The sequence below is a fragment of the Anomalospiza imberbis genome, chromosome 8 (assembly GCF_031753505.1).
Source record: "Anomalospiza imberbis isolate Cuckoo-Finch-1a 21T00152 chromosome 8, ASM3175350v1, whole genome shotgun sequence".
Classification (NCBI taxonomy): domain Eukaryota; kingdom Metazoa; phylum Chordata; class Aves; order Passeriformes; family Viduidae; genus Anomalospiza; species Anomalospiza imberbis.
Window position 1 is genome coordinate 9,306,471 of NC_089688.1, and position 20,057 is coordinate 9,326,527.

Sequence of the window (20,057 nt, forward strand, 5' to 3'; positions counted from 1 at the left end):
GCATTTACAGTCAGGGGTGTTGGTTGAAGACGGTGGATTTTTTGCAGTTTTCCTGAAATCTGTGCTTAAAGGCTGTGATGCCAAGGAGAACTGATTAGAGCTTCAAGGCTGTTGTGAAATCATCTTGCTGAGTTTTTTTGATATCTGGTATTCAATTTTCAGCTCTTTTTGATGTAGGTAATTGCCTTGATGGATATGCTCTTAGATTTTGAAGTAGAATTCAGGAGGGTATGATATTTGTTAGGCTATACAGATATTTGGTTTAAGCAGAGTAAAATTACATTGCACCTCATAAATCCATTGTTATATTTGCCTTTCACTCACCTACATGTCTTGATGACGAAGAAGGTGATAGTCCTGCCTCCTAGCATGGCAAATGAATGATATAAACCTGTGCTTTAATAGTGATCCATTGTATGTTCTTGCAAAAAAATTAGTGCTACATCTTGTAATTGTGCTGTAGATCTTCCTAGTGTGATAGTTCTGAAAATGGATGGCTCATTGCAATGCTTGTCAACATAAAGCTGCACAGCTCTAGACTGGGGACAAAGTACCCAGATATTTGAACTGCCCTCCTGAGGCCTGTCAGGTACTTTTGGTTGCCTGCCACTGTACTTCACCTTCGCTCCCAAGCAAATCTCCCAGATGTGTTACACTGCTGGTAGTTTTTGTGGAGTGTATTAAAGTCTGTGGGGCAAACTTTGCTCATTCCAATACTATTTCTTCCATGAAAGTAGGCTACTACCCCAGTCCCCTTGGATTTAACAGACCTTTATTAGAATGATTATTAGTAACTTGTTGACTGCTTTTCTTAAAGAATCTTTTCATGTCTAAATCTCATTTAATTTATCAGTGCAGAGTCTAAATGCACAAGTCAGTCATAGACAAACTTTCCAATGGCAGTTCAGCATCTGACTCAAGTGAAATTAATGTTGACAGAAACTTCCTGCATCAGTCTCTTAAGTCCTTTGCTGATGCTGTGTTAAGCTGACTTTTAAGGGGACGTTGAGATAGTATGGAATGATATATGGTCCAATATGGCTGCTAACTTCAGTTATAAGTTCAGGTTGTAAATGGTTTTCTTCAAGCAAAGAGGAGGTGCAAATAAGGAATAAATTACTGACTTTGATAGAATCTTCTAAAGATAGTTCTTTTTCCAGTGGTAAAACAAAGCTGCATTCATTTCCTTTCTGTCCTTTTTATGTAAGATGTAACCTCACATTGTGTATTCCTGTGAAGTCAGGGAAAACATGCAGATGATAACAGGTTTGCAAAAGACGCTCATTAACTCCTTAGTGATGAAGTTTTTAGTTATGACTTTCTACTTTATGCACTCTTTCAATAGCTACTTGCTCTTTCCAAATTGAGGGGGAAAGGTCTTTAGATCAACCTGATGTTATCCTAGAACTACATAATTTGAATTCCACTGATCTCCTTTCTGCATCAATAACAGATCCATTTCCTTTTACCCTCTCACTTAAGAATATTTCACTGGTTACTAATCTGTTTGCAAGGAATACACAGAAAATTATATGATAGGTTCTTGCCAGATGTTCCTATGGATTTCATAGAACTGTATAGATTTGGTGGGAGCATATTAATCTCTGTAAAATATGCATTGGTACCAGCACAACAAAAAAAGGTGCAGTGCAAAGATAACAGAGTGCTCATGCACTCTGAATTTTCTTCAAGCAATCAATGCAGATTACTGACACAGTATTTTATATTCACAGCAAGAACTTTGCTAAATTGATATGTTATTATTCCTCTGCCTTCCTAATCTTTTCTTCTGATTCAGGTTTAGCCAAATTTGACTTTTTATATTGAAATACGCCTTTAAATGAAAAATGGCAGCATTTCAGCAGAAGCAGGCAGGGAATGCAGTCACCCAGAACTGCAGTTTGGTATCACTGAAATGAGTGATAATCTTGGTCCTCATGGGAAAGGCTTCTTGCCAAAGAAAGGAAACAGAAAGTGTATTGTCTGGAGACCTTCTAGTTGCAGTTGTGTAAATGTGTTTCAGTCTGGTAGGGGTGACAGGGAATATGACCCAGATTGTAAATAGGCACCTGGTGTTGGCCATAGGAGGGATGATGCAGGGGAAAAAGTCATCACAGCAGTGTGCGGACAGGCATCAGCCCTTTGGAAATGCCTGCAGCCACATAATAACCCTTCTCCTCAACAGTCGGTATAACACAGTATGGCACTCTGTGCAATCTGATTTTCTCTGCAGTTGTCTCAGAGCTGTTGGAGCAAGATGTAGTGGTGAAGGCCTGGGCGGGGCCCAGGAAGCTTGGGGCAGGCAGGAGCCAGTGGCTGTGCTTTGAGGAGTGAGCCCCAGGTGTGGTGGGGATGGTGTGAGGGACCTAGGACAGGGTGGGGTCCAGGGGTGGAGATGCTGTCTGTGCAGAGGAAGCTAGAGGAAAGGGCTCACTTGCAAGTACAGAGAACGCATCAAGATCAGGGATAATATCTGGGGAAAGCTTCTTGGCCATGCTGAGCAAAAATGAAGGAGCTGTAAACTTGGTGGGAAGTAAGAATGCCAGGAGGGGCAACTTCAGAGTCAGAGCCAGAGCAGTGCTGTGTCAAAGTCTCTTCATAAAAGGACACAGATCTATCACCTGCTCCCCAAATATCACACTTTAGCCCTGTGATTGGCTCCATGAGGATGCAACGCCTGGGACCAGGCAGCGCTGAGACTGGCTTCTCTGCCTGCTGCTGCACCTCAGTCTTTTGAGAGTCAGAACTTCCTGTAGAGCTGGGAAGCATTGCCTCTACTGTTTGAGTTACCTCTCCAGAGACAGGTAGCTTAATTCACCATAAATTGAATGTGTAATTCATAAATATATGTATATCCACCCAGGCTAGAAAATTAATAAAGTTACTAGAACATTTATTGCATCCTAGACTTCTTAGTCTTTGCTGGATGTACTAATCATGATCGTTATCAAATATGTATAACTGTTGCCCTTGTCTGTTACCCATCCCTCAAAATGCATTCTAGACACCTATAAATATGTTTTTCTTTCAGTTAGCCTACTAGTTTTAGAGGCATATAAGTATTCACGGTATAATGAGATATGCTGTCTCTCCCTGCTGAACAGTGACGTATTTCAGGACTTTGAAGGAGAAGGCAGTCCTACAGAATGCAGGATGTACCTAACACTGGTAGTGCATTTCCCCCTTGGCGCTGAGAATAACAACTCCTCCAGGGATTACAGTTCAAAGACCAGTACCCAGTTATTGAAAAACCCTCTGCTTTCAAGAGGTGCTTTAGTTGTATTAAGAGAGGATTTGCACACCAGTTCTCCTGTTTATTATTGCTCTTGTAAAAAAGCAACGTGATTCTCCCTGAACCATTTCTCATGAGTCTATGCTACTGACCATATATGTAGATGAACTTCCAGACCACATATGACATAAGCACATCTTTTTTCCTGTCACTGGAGTACTGTATATCTTGTTTGTCTTAGCGGTCTTCTACCAGTGTCTGTGTGTCGGGATTTCCCCGAATTTCCTGCTATTTCCTTCACAAACATTACTTTAGCCTGAATTCTGCATAGCTTTCCTCAACTTCAGTGTAAGATCTATGTTTACTTTTACAGGGATTAATCACATCTAAATTTTTTCTCACATAAAACCCTAATTTGTTAATTATCTAGTCTAAGCTAGGCTTTTGTTTACTGTTACTGGATGGAATGGACAGAAAAGAATAACATAAAAAAATAAAAACAAGGTAAAAGCTTTGCTTTTCTTGTTCTTTGTACTTTTTTTTTTTGTTGTTGTTTTGTTTTCCCAAACATTTTCTTGGTCCTTGTAAGACTTGCAGCTTCCAAGAAGTATACTAGAATGGCCACAAAGGTATGTACTCAGCCTGCAAAATCTTGGGGCTGTATTCAGGTAAATCAGAGTAGGAAAGCTGGTGACTGTCAGACTGGCAAGAGGACAGAGGGTGGCTGTGTAAAACACTGTGCTCCATCTGCATTCAGGAGCCAGATAAACAATGCTGGAAGTTCTTGCATGCCTGAAGAAGCAAAATAAAACAGCCACTGTTTCCTTAGCAGAGGTGGCTCTGCTGGGCTTAGACTAATACTATTAAGGTCCAAATCAGAAAAGGTGGTTGCAGTCAGCAACATGACTGCATGACTCCCTTTGTCATGCAGCTGAAGATGCTAAGCCCAAAATTAGCTGAACTAATTGTTGAACTGAGGGAACTGCACTGGATTTTAGGCAATAAAGGTACAATAGAGATATGGGACCAGGAATATAAACCTAAGAAAGCGTCGCTCATTTAAAATACATCAGATATGACCATGGTATGTCCAGTCATTAAACTGGACTACTGGGGATGTGTATGTGGTTGAGGCATCTCGGAGAACAGTACTATTGTCAGTGAGAATGATGCTGCTGGACAGACATTTATGCTGTTCTAGGTGTATGTTTTGGTAACTCCCTGATAATCAGTTCCTCTGCTGCCTTCCCTGTGTAGAGGAGTTCACAAAGGGCTTGTCCCAGAGAATTTTGCTCTGGGGCCCTGAATGTCCAATCTTGGTGGAATTTGCCTGTCACTGTGGGGCCTTTGTAGAAGAGTAGAAGAGCTATGGCCATGGTGGCTGGCCCACTCCTCCCCTAAGGTGAGGCAGGGGTTTGTGTCCAGCTTATCTCACTGGTTGCTGAGGGGCTCATTCTCCCTTGGACCTGGAGGCTCTGCCCAGCCCTTCACATCTGCCTCAGCCAGGGTGAGACCTCTCTCGCTGCCTGAGCGCAGAGGGAGCAGACAGGGAAACACCGGAGGGGGGTTGGGTGAACCCCTCCATCCTCTGCCAGGCTTTGCCCTGCTGGGCACTGCTGACCACAGTGGGGCCTCGTGGTGGCTTCTGCTGCACGGACAGAAATGGGTACAGTGCAGCATTCATGAGGGAGGTGTGTGAGTTCATCTCCCCCATGGGCCAGAGGTCTGCCCTCACATCTGCTCTTCTGCTCTGGCTGTAACAACCATGGTAAATATGCACAAAACAACTACCACTGACAGGCTTGTAATGTGCCATGCCAAAAGCTGTGTGGGTTTGTTTTATTTCTTCAGCATGTCCAGAGCTCTGGTAATGACTTTGGTCCTATAGGTCTGGAGGAGCTGCCTTCATCAGCATTAAGTGCGAGATCCAATTTAGAATGACGTCGTGCATTAACGCACGCTCGGCTTGCATCAGTGGCAAGGATTTTCCACTTTACATGTGCCCTGCCAGAAGCTTCTTGGAGGTGCATTTACCTAATGAAATTGATTGTGTCTGGCCTGTGTTGCCTGCTAATAAAATCTTTCATACAAAATCATGATAATAAGGTATTTTATGGCTTTCACTTATGCTAATATATGCTGTTTGATTTGTTTTATGCCATATTTTTCTAAGTATATGGAGAAAAGAAATAGAAATAAATTCTGTCTAATTGCCATATTAAAAATGAACTACTTAGTGGAGCATGCTGTGTTTGTCACTCAGGTTAAGCTGGAGAGTTTGTGAGGAGAATCTTCTGATAAAACATTTCTGGCTTTTCTGGGAAAAAAATTGAAACTATGATGTCAAATAATTAACTTAATCTTATTAAATACAAAGCAAATTTTTTTCTCTGCATTATAACCCTACCTAAGAAAGATAAGAAAGACTGCCATGGCTGAACACAGCTGAACTTTGCTGACAGTAGACTTTGACCCCATTTGCTTTGCATTTATTTACACCAAAAATATAAATGGGAGATCTGGTTCTTCTCAGAGAATGAAAAACAAATTACACTTCAGATGAATGACACTTTATGACTGCTTTTTTGTATGTTTTTTCCTACAACTGCTATTTTTAGTTTGGTGTGGAGAAGAAAGTGTTTACTTCCCTTCCTAAGTAAACAGCAAGGAGCACAATTATTATGATTGGGAGTGCAGAACTGTACTTTTCTGGAAGTAAAGAGCCTAACTCCCACTAGTTTCATTATGGAATGGAATTGTCTGTCATGAAAAAAAAATGTTTTTACTCCTGCACTGCAAAATATGGTATTGATTTTAAAGTCTCAAATAAATATCACCTGCACTTACAAGGAAATTATCTAATGAGTGTTCATTTTACATTAGATAGCATAATGTGTGAATTACTGTTCAGTAGTTGGGAGGAGGTAATACACTTAAGCCTTAAAAATACCATGAAAATCTAGAAAGCTGTTGTACTGCAAACAGTGCTTCAGGATAAACCAGAATTTTTTGTAGAAGCGAATTCATAGTCTTGTTGAACACAGCAATCAGATTTTGCTTCCAGTTTTATTTCTTCCATCTCCCTGAATTAGGGAGGGAGCATGAATATAAGCAGAAGCAGCATCTTCTTGCAGCCCACTCATCAATGCTGCCTCATGCAGTCCTTGATGTGCAGGTACTGGCATCTACTCTTACAGCTTTAAGGATCTCGTTTCATTGTCTTTGTTCCATTGATCCTCTCTGCTCTCTTCTGCTTGCTCCATTCTGAGACTTCACCTCGAGTACTGCATCCAGTTCAGGGACTCCCAACAAAAGAAGGACCTGGACCTGCTGGAACAAATCCAGAGGAGGGTCACGAAGATGATCAGAGACTGGAGCATGTCCCCTATGAAGACAAACTGAGAAAATGGGTGTTGCTCAGCCTGGAGAACAGAAGGTTCTGGGGAGGCCTTGCAGCAGCCTTCCAGTACCTAAAAGGAGCCTAGAAGAAAGCTGGGGAGACTTTTTGCACAAGGGCATGTAGTGGCAAGAGGGAATCACTTTAAATTGGCAGAGGAGAGGTTTAAATTATATATTAGGAAGAAATTATTTACTGTTTATGAAACAGTGAAGCATTGGAACAGAATGGCCACAGATCTATGTAGCCTGTGAACCAGGGGAATATATTTGCTCCCTGTGCACCAAGGCCTTCCCCCTCTACTTCTTTCTCCTCCAGTTCCTTATGTCCAAAGCCTACCTGAGCTGGTTTCCACTATCCTGATGAACCTCTTGTTGAGTTTCTGCAGGGTGAGGGCAGACTCACTCTCTTGACCATTCAGATCAAGCCTAACATGGTGTCTGTGTCTTGATGGTTAACCCATCATTTGCATCATTTGGTGGTGATGTGTCGATGAAGGATTATAAAATAATCCAGTCAACAGGGAGGGAAAACTCCAGCATGTAAGGGCTGATAAAACATTAGCTGGGTTAATAGTTAACTGGTCCTTTTCCCTTCCTTTTCCTCCTTCCAGAGACACACTTGTGAATACACTCCAAGATGTGAAACCTGTTAATGTTACCTCTTTTATTTATCTGGTTTTATTAATCTCTCAGCCTACCTCTAGGTCATTCTCTTTCTTGTTCAGAAGTGACTCTGTCATGTTAAGTAAATAGCAGCTTTCTCGACAAAGTGCAGAGCATTAGCTGCTGCTAAGGTATGCTTTATTGATTGCTGTTGATTTTTACAAATTAACTTTACTTCTACTGCTCCTGACATTTAGTGGTAACTTAAATGTTTCATTAATGAGGCAAAATTGAGGTTCATGAAAGCAAACTTTACACTACAGTTCTGCTTTCTAAAAGTTTATTATCTAAGAGCTCCAATGGAGGGAAACTACTTTATCAGATGCATTGAAAAGAAAACAGATGCAAGAGGTTAATTATCTTGCATTGCCTTTTCAAGTAGAATTTAATGTCAGATGTTTCGGTCAATGTTGTAAGTATTGAGCTGAGGCAGAGTCTGGGCAGCAAGGCAAGCTGACCAATGAGTACACTAAAAAAAAAAAAAACAAACAATAAGCTTGGTCTTAGTTTGGAGATCATTAAGGGAACTGGGAAATCATTAAATCTAGAAATGAGACCTAATGGAAGTCAATGAGAGCACAACTATGGATAGTTAATGAGCAGCATTGCATTATGTTCTCACCTCTTCAGAGATAAATAATAAGATATTTGAATTTCTCTTTGAACAACAGTATTTGTAGAATGTGAAAATAGCAGGGGGGAAAGTAATCCTTTGGGCCATCCTCTCAATAAATTATTTTTGCAAGCCTTAATTAATTATCAGAATAACTTGTGAAACAAGCTTATGTGAAACTACGGCACCATAAAATGTCTGTTTAATAGATAGCCCCAAACCACATCTGGATTACCTTGAAACTTCAAAAGTTCATTACCAAAAATTATTGAAAAATCATCAGCATAATTTCATTGCGAAGAACACAGGTTGAACTCTGCATGAGAAGGTCTCCACTCCAGAAATCCTGGCGAGCAATCTGTTAGGAACAAACCTGATGTAAGCACAGTCATTAACCTTCAGGTAGATTGTACATAGATAGGTGTGTTATTGCTGCACATCTGAGTGGTAACTTCTCATTATGTATTCCAAAAGGAAAAGCAGTACCAACAGGTCCACAACAGGGAGGAATGCTGGAAAAGTGAGGTGAGTCTTTGGCTGACCTTAAGAGAGAGCTGAGCTTTTCTTAGCATTCCTGAATTCCTGCCACTCAGCCCTGCATCAGGTGGCATCTCCAAAAGGGTCGCTTATCTGAGCTTAGCTGTGTCAGCGAGTCAGAGCACAGTGGTCAGTCCTGCAGGTGTGTGCTAGCCCTGGTAGAAACTGAAATATGTACATATTTACTGGGTTATTAACTGTTTATCAGTAACAGGCTTGTTGCCAACAGTTCAATAACTGCTTTATCAAACTAGGAGTCTTTAAAAGAAAATAAAGCCTTTTAATAACATCACTATATATATATTAATGTTCTTAGATAGAAGGCTTACATTCTATTAGCACAAATAACTGTTTTAAATCTTCCCAATACCTCTGCGGGGAACTAAATTATTGCTAATTCCTGGTTAGATAATAGTTATTTTGCCTGTGATGTAGGTCCCCCAAAATATATTTGCTTTTTTCTTGCATGAGAGCCCCAGACTGCCAGAGGAAGGTGTTTTGAAGGGGCTGCTGAAGGAAGAAATGCCGTTAGTCCGGTTCTGGGAAGCAATAAGCACCTTCATGAAAATAACTCAAGTCCCCATCCTTAATCCCTGCCTATCCTTTTTTATCTGATGGACTCAGCGAGGGCTGGAAGATCACAGTGCGGCTGAAAACAAAAGGGAGTTAACAAGATGTGAGCGGCCGATGGATCAAATAGGCGAAGCCCTCCACGCTGCCTAGAGCCAGGTGTGCTCCATGCCCAGGTCGCCATGTGGGTGGCGGTGACTCTGCTGTGCTGCTCGGCGCTGGCGGGGCTGCCCAGGGCGAGTGGCTCCTGCCCCTCGCAGTGCAGCTGCGCCTTCCACAGCCTCGGCGAGGGGACCAAGGCCAGGTACGCCGGGCGCTCTCGCGGCAGGGTCGGGGGGTGTTTCTGCTCCTCTGCAAGGATGCTCGCAGGAGAAAATATTGTGTCTGGACTTCGTGGCCATTATTTTTCCGGTTGCTCCACACTCTAGCTATATTTGCAGAGGATTAGCTTCTGAAAACACAGTAAGCTGATTTCAGAGAAAGCGTTTGGGCATCTCTTCTGTGAGAACAGAAGTGATATAATTATTGCTGGTGTAATGGCAAAAAGGGAATAAAATTTAAACAATATATTTTTTTTATTTTTCTGCTGAAAATTCTGGTTGTAAAAGGTTTTATTCTACTCTGCTGACTTGTTGCTAAAGTGTGACTAGATTTGATTCATGTTGTGGTACAAAAGCCAACAATTTACTTAAAAAATCCTTCAGCTGGAGATTTTAGGCATAGCAATATACTTTAGACAAGAATGAACTAAAAAAAAACAGACAGTAACAAAAAAAAAAAGTTAATTCTCAGACTAGAAACTTACCATTAAAAAAGAAGGCAAGACCAGAAGGACATCCATCTTTGAATGCAAAGCCATTGAACATACATTTCTCTGGAGGACTGTTATAAAAGATTCCTTCTGAAGGGTAAGCACAAAGTATCTGACTTAAAGAACATAGAGGCCATATTTTTATAAGGTGTGGTTCACAGAAGAGGAGGTTTTGTGACAGAGATACAGGATTTGCAAAATCCTTTGTAACAAACTTTTTCTAGGCTGAAATATTTTTTCATTACTGAAATGAGATATTTTGGAACCCCATGAAATAGCTCTACTTTCTTATTTCTTTTATGGTGCTATAGATTTAATACTAGAAACTTTCACAGTAAGAAGCATGGTAGACACACAAGTAGACTGCAATTGCTAAAAGGGAGTGTAACAGTGTGAGAGCCAATTATTTCTCCATAACTGTCACAGTTCCCAGGGGAATTTCCTCTCAATGACTGGAAAAAGATGTTGTGCATTTTAGTAAGATACATAATGAAGCAAATATCCATTAGTCCCTTAAGGAGCATAATGCTGCCTTTTTTCTGTATTATGACTCATATTTCTCACTAGAAGGAGATTATCCCATAGATTATCCCATAGTTCAGTGCTCACTGACATAATTTAGGGACACTATGAGAAGCATTCTGCTTTACTGCCATGGTGTTTCTGTTTAGTAACATTTTGTGACATGACTGCACAAAGAAAAAATGTTTTATTGAAAGTGGATTTCTGGATTTTTCTTATTTGATAGATTTTTATCTTCCTCAAAATCTCAACTTTCAGCAGAGGGTGGGCAGGATTTAATGCCACAATAAAAGTGTTGGGTGAGAGTAATGTACTGTGTTTTGATTATAAATTAACAATTTAACTGCAGGCTCAAATAGCATTTAAATCTGGGAAGTGTGCCTGAGCAGTTCAGCAGTGTTATATATTTTTGTTGATAGTAGAGGAATAATTGCTTTCAGCCAAAACCAGCCTGGTTTTGACAGCTTTGTAATATTCTGTTTATAGAGACAGTGTGATAGGAAAACGTTACTTATCACATTACATTTCTTGTGGTGTCTTGTTCAGCAAGTGGACTGGAACACGCCCATCCAACCTCTTACCTTTTGCAGGTGGCTCGGTGTTTTGTTAAGAATTTGCTTTCCCCTACTTGCTGATAGGCAAATTAAAATTCAGTCTGAGAGACCTGTTTTGTCTCTTTTCATTTCTTATGGCGCTTTACAATCCCAAGTCACAATATTTTTATGAAGGCTGCAAAAATGCAGCACAGGCTTTTCATGCTTTGACCTTTAGAGATTAGAAATGAGGAGGAATGATTAAAACACATAAATCTGCCTTGCTTTCAGTATAGCATTTTCCAAAGAGTTGATTTTCTGTGCTTTCACTCTCATGACTATAAGTGCCTATGGTGCAGTGACTGCTACCATATTTACACACCCTCCATAGTAAAGCAGAGCTTACTCCAGAGTATTTCCAAGGAGTTGTTACCTGACTTTCTTATTCTCATTTCTCAAACCAGAGTTCCCGTGTCATATTTAATCTATATAACTTCTTGCCCTCCCACATGTCAATAAGGCTTCTTTTTGTAGGGATTTCGTAGTCCAATTTATGGATCCTTGTTTTAACTTGCACTAGAATCCTCTGTTGTGCATGAATGCTGTCACTGCTATCATCAGTACTCTAGAAGACCTGATAGCAAAACCCAGCAGGACCAGGTTCGGACTCACACCACTCCAGTGATGCAGAGATCAGCAGCAAGAAAGAAATGACAAGAAGAAATCTTGTGAAAATAGAAAGGCAGATCAAAATCTTGCATTAAAATAAGGTTTCAAATATTTTCAAAATAAAAGAAAGACATCTTTGCTTGTCCTTGTCTTTCCCCACCAGGACAGTGCTGTGTAATGACCCAGAGATGACCCTCCCTCCTGTGAACATCCCTGTTGATACAACCAAGCTTCGGATAGAAAAGACAGCCATCCGGAGGGTGCCAGGAGAGGCTTTCCACCTGCTTCACAACCTGGAGTACCTCTGGATGCCCTATAACTCCCTGGCCAGCCTCAGCAGCATCACCTTCAAAGGCCTTCGGCGTCTGCAGGAGCTGAGGCTGGATGGGAACAACTTAATATCATTCCCCTGGGACAGCCTGGCTGGCATGCCACAGCTGAGGCTTCTGGATTTACACAACAACGAACTCACCTCAGTCCCTCCAGATGCTGCTCGTTATGTCAAGAATATCACATACCTGGATCTGTCTAGCAATAAGCTGATGACTCTTCCTCAGGCTCTCATTGCCACCTGGGCCAACCTCCAGGCTGTTCCCTACTTCCCCAGTGATAACTCCAAGATCATCCTAGGTAAGTGAAATGCCTGCCATTTTGCAGGGGGCACAAACGTCAAGAGTTCTTCATCTCCTTACAGCATTTTCACCCACTGTGGTTACCATAGCAAGTACACTGCTATTATATGTATACTATTTCATACCCCAAATAATGTGTGTAAATTCATTTGCATATTAACAAACACACCTCAGGCTCATCCTATTATGCCATAAATTTGATTACTTGCTTGGATCTTTGCAGCACAAAATTGGTGACTCTTGTTCAAAGCTTTTTTAGTTATTGCCACTGCCATTTTGGATAGAAATACAAATATGTTTACAGCTCTTCATAATTTGTGTGCTCTTTTCTAATAGCATTGTGTTTGGAATTGACCCATTTTAAGCAGAACTAAATAAAAGGATGGATCATTGATTATGTCTAAATTAAAGAGGAATAATGCCATGACTGAGCATAAAATCTGGGTCAGAGCTGCCAATTTGTCTCTTCCCAGAGCCTTGTTTATCTGTTCACAGAGAATTAAACCCTAGTCTACCCAAACACACCAAGACAGTGCTGCCTTAAAGGGCAGCTATGAAGCTCCAAGAATACCCTTTCTGGTGGCAGCTCTAGGCTCCTCAGAGGTACAGCTTTGGGGCAATTATCCATTTTTGTGTCAGGGTTTCTCACAGCTGACTCCCAGTTGCAGGATGCCCAATTGAGGTTTTGAGCCTATTTCCTAGTTCAGGGGATTATTACATGGTCTTTTAGCATTGTTCACTGTTCAAATCCACGGCAGGCTGATGATGGCTCAGAGCTGTTGCCATCTGCATGTAGAGCCTCTGCAGCCAGGGGTGTGAGCTCAGGCACCTGCTGATAATCTCAGCAGAGGCACTGCTAGTTTCATCTCACTCTGGCAAGTACTTGCTGCTCTTTGTTCCCTTGATAAATTTAGGGAGGTGAAGTTTTTAAAACCAGATTGCATTGGAAAGAGATAAAAGACTTTAAAAATATACAAAATACTACCTACATAGCTTTTAGTGCCCTTAGCAGATGTTGCTGAAAGTTTCACTAGCATCAGGAAAGGAGCAGGTGTTTCATGATCCTGTTTTGCTAGATGCAGTAACAAGTTCTTTAAGCCAAAATTGGCAGTTTGGGATTGCCCATTTCATTCGTGGCAAAACTGCCTAGATCATACTTTTCCCTTCTTATTTTTAGAGTCAAATTATGTGTAAAAATGTTATTCCATTCAATACAGATTAGGAGAGTGTTTTATCATGAACAAATCATGCCTTGATGCACGTGGCCAAATCGAGTAGTATCCAGCTATGCACAGGCTGATTGTGCCAGGATCTTAAAAAATTCATGTAGTACAATGCTAAAATTAATGTAGTAATGTACATACACTCCAGCTTCTAGGTCCTATCCTGGGGACACCCATAGGAACCTTGGAGATAAAATGCATGTCCCTCACAGGAGCAGGCTGGGAAAACACAGCTGCATGTTTCTGTTTCACTCTGCTCACGACTGTTTCTCATGGAGGCATAAAAAATCATGAATAATAAAGAGTCAGCCCAATCCATTCCTTGTCTGCAGTGCATCACTGTGACTCCAGAGCCACCGCTTGCAGACTCCTTCAAGAAGTAGTAATTCCTCTGCTAAGTTGCTGGATACTAGTCTGTGCCAAGGGTGCAAGCTTTTCCACATGAGGACTGCCCACGTGAGCCCGTGGAACTGTGCTGTGCAGGGCAGCAAAGGCCTCACTGGGCTTTGTGGTGCTGCTGCTTCAGCTGGAGCTGGGGCACCTGCTGGGGAACCAGGGACCAATTGTTATCTAGTGCATGAACGAGAAACTGCTAGCACAAATGCCATAAAACCACAAAGCCAAGCTGAAGTCCCCTTCACTTTAATATATTAATTTACAAGAACTGACCTCCTGCCAAAACCCATCATTTCTAGATCCTCTTCTGAGCCCTGGGAAGAAGATATGGAATGCACTCAGAAGTTTTTTCACAGCATCTTAAAAACAGTTTGAGGGAGTATTAGTACTCTTCCCTTTCAGGCAGGTGCCAGCCCCCAGGTATGTCCTCGGGCTGTGCGTGGAAAAGAGGAGGTGCAGCCCCCCCAGAGGGAGCAGAGCTCACCCCTGTGGCAGGCAGCATGCCTGGGAGCCATGCTCCTGGCTTAGGCTTCAAATGTGTGCCTGGGGTTTGATGGCATTAATATCCCTGGTGCCAATGCTGCTAGCTAAAATCATTAGAGACCACAACCTGTCCACAGCACAGCTGGATGTGAACATTTGTAAGTAGGATGACACAGATTTAATCAGAATGCAGCAACTTCTGTACATGGATATGCATTGCTCCAGTTCCAAATCTGCTTTTTCAGTACTATCTTCACAGGTCTATTTTTAATAACGTATAATTTTTTCAGAATTGGAATTCAATAGGTGCAAACTGGGAGAGCAGAATAAAGAAGAGAAACATTCCAAGAGTCTGAAACAGGAGTATGTTTTTCAATATATCTCTTTCTGTGTCTATAGCCTTAATATAGTTATGGTCTATCTACATTTTTTATATACTGTAACAGGCATACTTTCCAATTTAATCCTTAAAACAGTTCTTTCATGTTATCCAGTATAAATGAGCATTTCAGGAAAAGCAACTGATCACCAAAATAATGAAAATAACTTAGACTAACAGGGCTGGAAGAGAACTATGACAGGCAAGTAAGATCAGCCACAGTTATTTCAGGTGTGAAAAGTGGCATGACAATCTGGCTAGTATTTTAAGAATGTCCAGTGACAATTTTCTGGCCTGTCTGAGACTTCATAGTCTCCTCATGCCAAAAGAATCCACAGCCCTTCTCCCGTGAGTACTTGTTTCTTTTATCCTGGAACAAAATGTGTTTATAATAAATTCTTGTTTTGCTTCTTTAGATGCACGAATCGCAGTGTTTTCATGATATGAATAATCCTGCTTTGAACTTAAAGAATATTATTTCAGATCCAGATTTGGAGATACTTTAGCAAGTCACATTTATTCCATCCTGGCAACTGTGGGATCCATCAGATGCAGCCAGCAGCAGTGGGGGGACACACCCATCCCTCCCCACATACTCCTGCACAGGCAGTTCTTGTAGAGCAGACTGGGAGTCTACCACACTTTGTCCTGCTGAAAAATAGACACGAAAGTGGCAGAAACAAAAGGTGCTGTTGGAGTGACTTAGTGCCCCAATTTCTTTTTGACAGGCTTGCAAGACAATCCTTGGGTGTGTGACTGCAGTCTGTACGAAATGGTGCATTTCCTAAATTTCCAGTCTCCTAACATAGCCTTCATTGAGCCCAGGCTGAAATGCTTCACCCCCCGGAGCCTTGCAGGAGTCTTCTTCAGCCAGGTGGAGCTGAGGAAGTGTCAGAGCCCCGTGGTGCACACATCTGTGGCCAAGGTGAAGACTATCCTGGGCAGCACGGTGCTGCTGCGGTGTGGCACCACGGGTGTGCCCATCCCCGAGCTCAGCTGGAGGAGAGCTGATGGGGCTCAGCTGAATGGCACAGGTGGGTTTGGTTTAAGCTTTTCTGCACACGTAGAATGAGTGAGGCAGACCTGTACTAGCTGCAATCCACTCTTGCATTGATTTTCTATGGATTATAGAATTACTTATATGTTCATCTTAATATTATCAGATAAATGTCTGTTATCATGTGCAGGAAGTTGGCTTTGCCTTCTTTCATAGCAATTGTGGTGGTGAGACGAGGATTTCTTGTGAATCTGTTGGAGCTAAAGCAGTGAAATATTTCCAACAGTAGCAATTAGCTGTTTTCAGTTAGTTAATTATTCAGTCACTAAAAAGGCTTCCCACTGAATTATTCTATATTCTATTAATCTGTTCTATTGCTAATCCATTAGGAAACATCTCTGGCAGAGAGATGTCTGATGTGAATTCAACTGGGATTCAGATCAGCTGTAGAAGAAAGAAAAGGTTGCAAACATAGAGCATTACTGATATATTAAACAACAAAAAAACACCCACTAAAATGCTGAAGGATACAATACTTCAGCGGGAATGTCCCCAAGGAATCATTCCCTCTGACAGACTGACAAGCTGTCCTGGAAAAAAAGGCCTATGGAAGAAACCCTGACTACCTGGTCTGAGCACCTCTCCTGGGGGAAGCCTTCAAACAGACACTGGTTTTGTGACTGATCATGATTTCATTTCCGTTCACAAGAAAGTTTGGAGCTGTAATTGCAACACTGGTCCTTTAATTTGTGGGGAATTTAGGGAAGAAACCTTTGTTCTGCTGAAGACAGTTGTCCTTAGCTTTTTGTCCTAGAAGTTTTCAGTCAGGACCTGAACCTTCTTGCCTCCAACCTGCCCTGAATACTCCTGTATCCTAGTCCTGCCCTGTCATAGAGGCTCTAAACCCAGCAGATAAATTGCTAAGTATTGGGTCTGATCTTCCAAGGGTTACAGGGCTCCTCGGTGCACATAACAGGGAAGAGAGCAATTTTCTCTCTCAGTAGTAGAACCATTTGTAATAAGTATCGTTTCCTGGATCTGCACAAGTCATTGCTCTGCTGTACATGATGTGCAGGACGTAGCAGAGCTGCCCCTCATGATGATGTGTACCCATCATGCTGCAAACATCCCCCCTACACTTGAAAGAGAGCCACTACAAAAAATAGAACGGGATGATTTCCTGAAAGCCTATGTTGAGTTTACTTTGAGCTACAACTGAGAATGATGGATTTTGTGCCCAACTAAATCAGATGCTAGCATCTTTCAATAAAAAGCTGGCTGGAAAGATAGGTTATTTCTCAGCAATGGCAGCTTCTGTGCCAATGCTATAATGTGACTATTTGAAATGCTGGTGTTCTGAACAGAAAAGAGTGAGAAACAGTCCACAGTCTGTATCTACAGGTTATTGCCATAGGTAGACACATAGCTTTATGTTTTTAAAAATACTCATTCAATAAATAATTAAACTGAAAAAGTAACTTCTTTTACCTTGTATTTTGCTGCCATTGGAAGGGACCCTGGTTGCCAAGGCTGGATCCTGACCCCAAGAGGGTTTGGGAGAAGTTTGCATTCTCTTACCTTTGCCTTTCAGATATCTACCTGGTTTACCTTTCAGCAGGAAAGGGCTGAGACAGCACACGCCCATCCTAAGGAGGCTGGTTAAATCATGAAGAGGGTGCTTTACCCTTCCACAAGATCCCAACTATTTTTTTTTTTTTCTGCACCAATAGAAAAAGGCAAAAAAAGCTAGTTTTAGTCTGCAAGTAAATCACATGAGCAAATCAACACTCAGCTATATACATATCATTTGGTGGTAACTAAATGTACACCTGTGTAAGGATAAACATCTGCAATAATTAAGCAGTAGAAAGGACATTATCTTTCAACTATTTTTCCATATACTCTAGGCTAGTCCGTGTGTGTTTATTACAATAAAATCTCCATTGTTTGTATTTTCTTTGCCTCCACAGACTGCATCTAAAGCTTGAATAGATCATGTTGCTGCCTGCTCCTTCCACTCTTTCAATTATTGTACCTACATAAGAATTTTAATTTTGCTTTTATTTTTAATGGAAGAACCTCTCCTGTTATGTTTTCAAGCTGTACATCAGTTTGGAGGAAACAGCATCAACTGTTTCACGTATATTCATTCTGAAGCAGTTCAAATCCTGACATAATCTAATTATAGTCCTTTTCTTAGGTTTATTTTGATTTTGTAATGTTCTTGGTGGCAAGCAGAAATGATGATTCTTTATCATATACTTTATTGAGCAGATATTTGGTGATGGAGTCTTAATATTTTACAAACTTGGAATTAATTCCATTTATTATTGCCTGTTTATTTAACATTTTTCCTGCCTTGCAGTTCACCAAGAGATTTCCAGTGATGGGATGAGCTGGTCTATCCTGGGCCTGCCTGTAGTCTCTTACCTTGACTCTGGAGAGTACATCTGTAAAGCAAAGAATTTCCTGGGGGCAACAGAGGCGTTCATCTCGCTCATCATCACAGACTCAGAGAGCACGGATGACCCTAACTCTAGTGCCAAAGGCACATGGAATGGCAAGGCCAGTGGGATGGAGGCAGCTGCCTACAATGACAAACTGGTGGCAAGGTATGTTATCACCACCTCCACCGTGCCCACCCTGGGGGCTGGGGCGGGCACCGGAGACAGCGTCCTCCTCCCGGACATGGCACAAGACAGCAACCCCCAGAACCTGCTGGTGAGCCCCACCACGGGCCAGCAGGAGCCAGAGAGAATGGTGAGGTCTGTCAGGGTCATAGGGGACACCGACCAGAGCATCACCCTGGCCTGGAAGGCGCCTATGGCAAAGAACACCACAGTGTTCAGTGTCCTTTATGCTGTCTTTGGGGAGAGGGACATGCGGCGGATCAACGTGGAGCCAGGGAAGACCAAGGTCACTCTTTATGGGCTGCTGCCAAAGACCAAATACATCGTGTGTGTCTGTGTGAAAGGGCTGATCCCCAGGAAGGAGCAGTGCATCATATTTTCCACAGATGAAGTTGTCAGTGCAGGAGGGACGCAGAAGCTCATCAATGTGGTTGTCATCAGCGTGGCCTGTGTCATTGCTCTTCCTCTGACTCTGGTGGTCTGCTGTGGAGCACTGAAACGGCGCTGCAAAAAATGCTTTGTGCGAAAGCCCAAGGACGTGCAGGAATCGTACGTCACCTTTGAAAGCCTGTCTCCTGGGGCCAAGGCGAAAGGCGTGGAAGGAGAGTACTTGACCAGGCACACCCCTGACGAGTCCAACAGGCTGCTGTCTGCCCGCTCCAGCGTGGACTCGGAAGCCATACCAAAGATAGAGGGACAGCCTAATGAATACTTCTGCTGAGAGTACCTAGGCTGACTGGCAGCTTGTCCAGTGGGAAGCGTGTGGCTGTACCTGTGATTCCACGCCAGTACTGCAGCCACCCTGTCCATGCTTCTGACATGTTCTGGAAGAGGATGCAAGAGAGTAGATGGTGCCCAAGCTTTATGGAAACATGTTGCTCACACCACCTGGGGTTGGCTGCTTTGTATCCAGTCAAAAGCTTCTCTGAATATAGCCTCGTTCTCCTGGACCGCTTTTTTTTTTTTTTTTGTTTTGTTTTTTTTTTCCTGTCAAATGAAGTATGCACACTAAGTGTAAGGACATTAGGAAACATTTCTGAGTGTGTTCTGCTTGGTATTGTTTAGACCTGCTCTGCAATATGCTACGTATTTTTTTTCTCAGCTCTTTAGATGTTCTTTTGGTTGACAAGCCAGGGGAGTATTTAGTAATTTTAATAAAAACACTCATGAAAGTGAAGATTGAGAGTCTTACCTTTTACATCCCCCATGTTTGCATGAAACATGCAGCTTGATGCTTAACAGATCACCAGAGATGTACAGCAACCCTTTTTAATATGTCCAACATAATTACAACTCTATGCTCTGAATTCAGAGAAATGTGCAAAGGAGATAGAAATGAAGAGACAAAACCCAATCCACTGCTAAGAATGCATAATAGAGAGCATTTGCTGATTGCATTTTGGCCCTAAATTCTGTTCTGAAGATATGCAACAATAGCAAAGGCCTTTCAGTATCAGTCCTAGCTGGCATTTTGTATCTGTATTGTAATTAGTAGAATATGTTTTATACCAGCTGTGCTAGATTACAATCATACAATGGCCTACTTTGCACATTGTGTGTGGTGGTGTAATGCTTTGTAATCATACTGGAAAACCTACATTAGACAGTTTTGCAAAATTCTCCCAAAGCAGCTCTGTCACTGCTGTCTGTGCTCCTGGCAAAACTGATGGTGAAAGCCCACATGATCAGCCAGGTACTTGTGACTTGGTCATGGAAAGAAGTTGCTTTGTGAAGAGCAGGAGATAGTGATGTGGTGTCAGAGGCTCAG

General features: G+C 42.0%; 2 protein-coding genes across 2 annotated transcripts in view; one reads left to right on the top strand and one right to left on the bottom strand.

Annotated features, from left to right (window-relative positions):
• RGR (retinal G protein coupled receptor) overlaps window positions 1-20,057 on the bottom strand; it is a 42,273-nt gene that overhangs the window by 13,702 nt on the left and 8,514 nt on the right. The gene's annotated exons all lie outside the window — the stretch shown is intronic.
• LRIT1 (leucine rich repeat, Ig-like and transmembrane domains 1) lies at window positions 8,400-19,268 on the top strand. The gene is made up of 4 exons (XM_068197272.1): window positions 8,400-9,318; window positions 11,713-12,179; window positions 15,391-15,696; window positions 18,025-19,268. Exons 1-4 carry the CDS (start codon window positions 9,197-9,199, stop codon window positions 19,008-19,010), a joined length of 1,881 nt encoding a protein of 626 aa, XP_068053373.1. The 5' UTR covers window positions 8,400-9,196; the 3' UTR covers window positions 19,011-19,268.

Excerpts from the sequence above, each read along its gene's own strand:
- LRIT1 (XM_068197272.1), top strand. The coding sequence starts at position 9,197 with ATGTGGGTGGCGGTGACTCTGCTGTGCTGCTCGGCGCTGGCGGGGCTG. Across the intron at positions 12,180-15,390 it reads TAACTCCAAGATCATCCTAG|GCTTGCAAGACAATCCTTGG; the intron begins GTAAGTGAAATG and ends TCTTTTTGACAG. Across the intron at positions 15,697-18,024 it reads GGCTCAGCTGAATGGCACAG|TTCACCAAGAGATTTCCAGT; the intron begins GTGGGTTTGGTT and ends CCTGCCTTGCAG.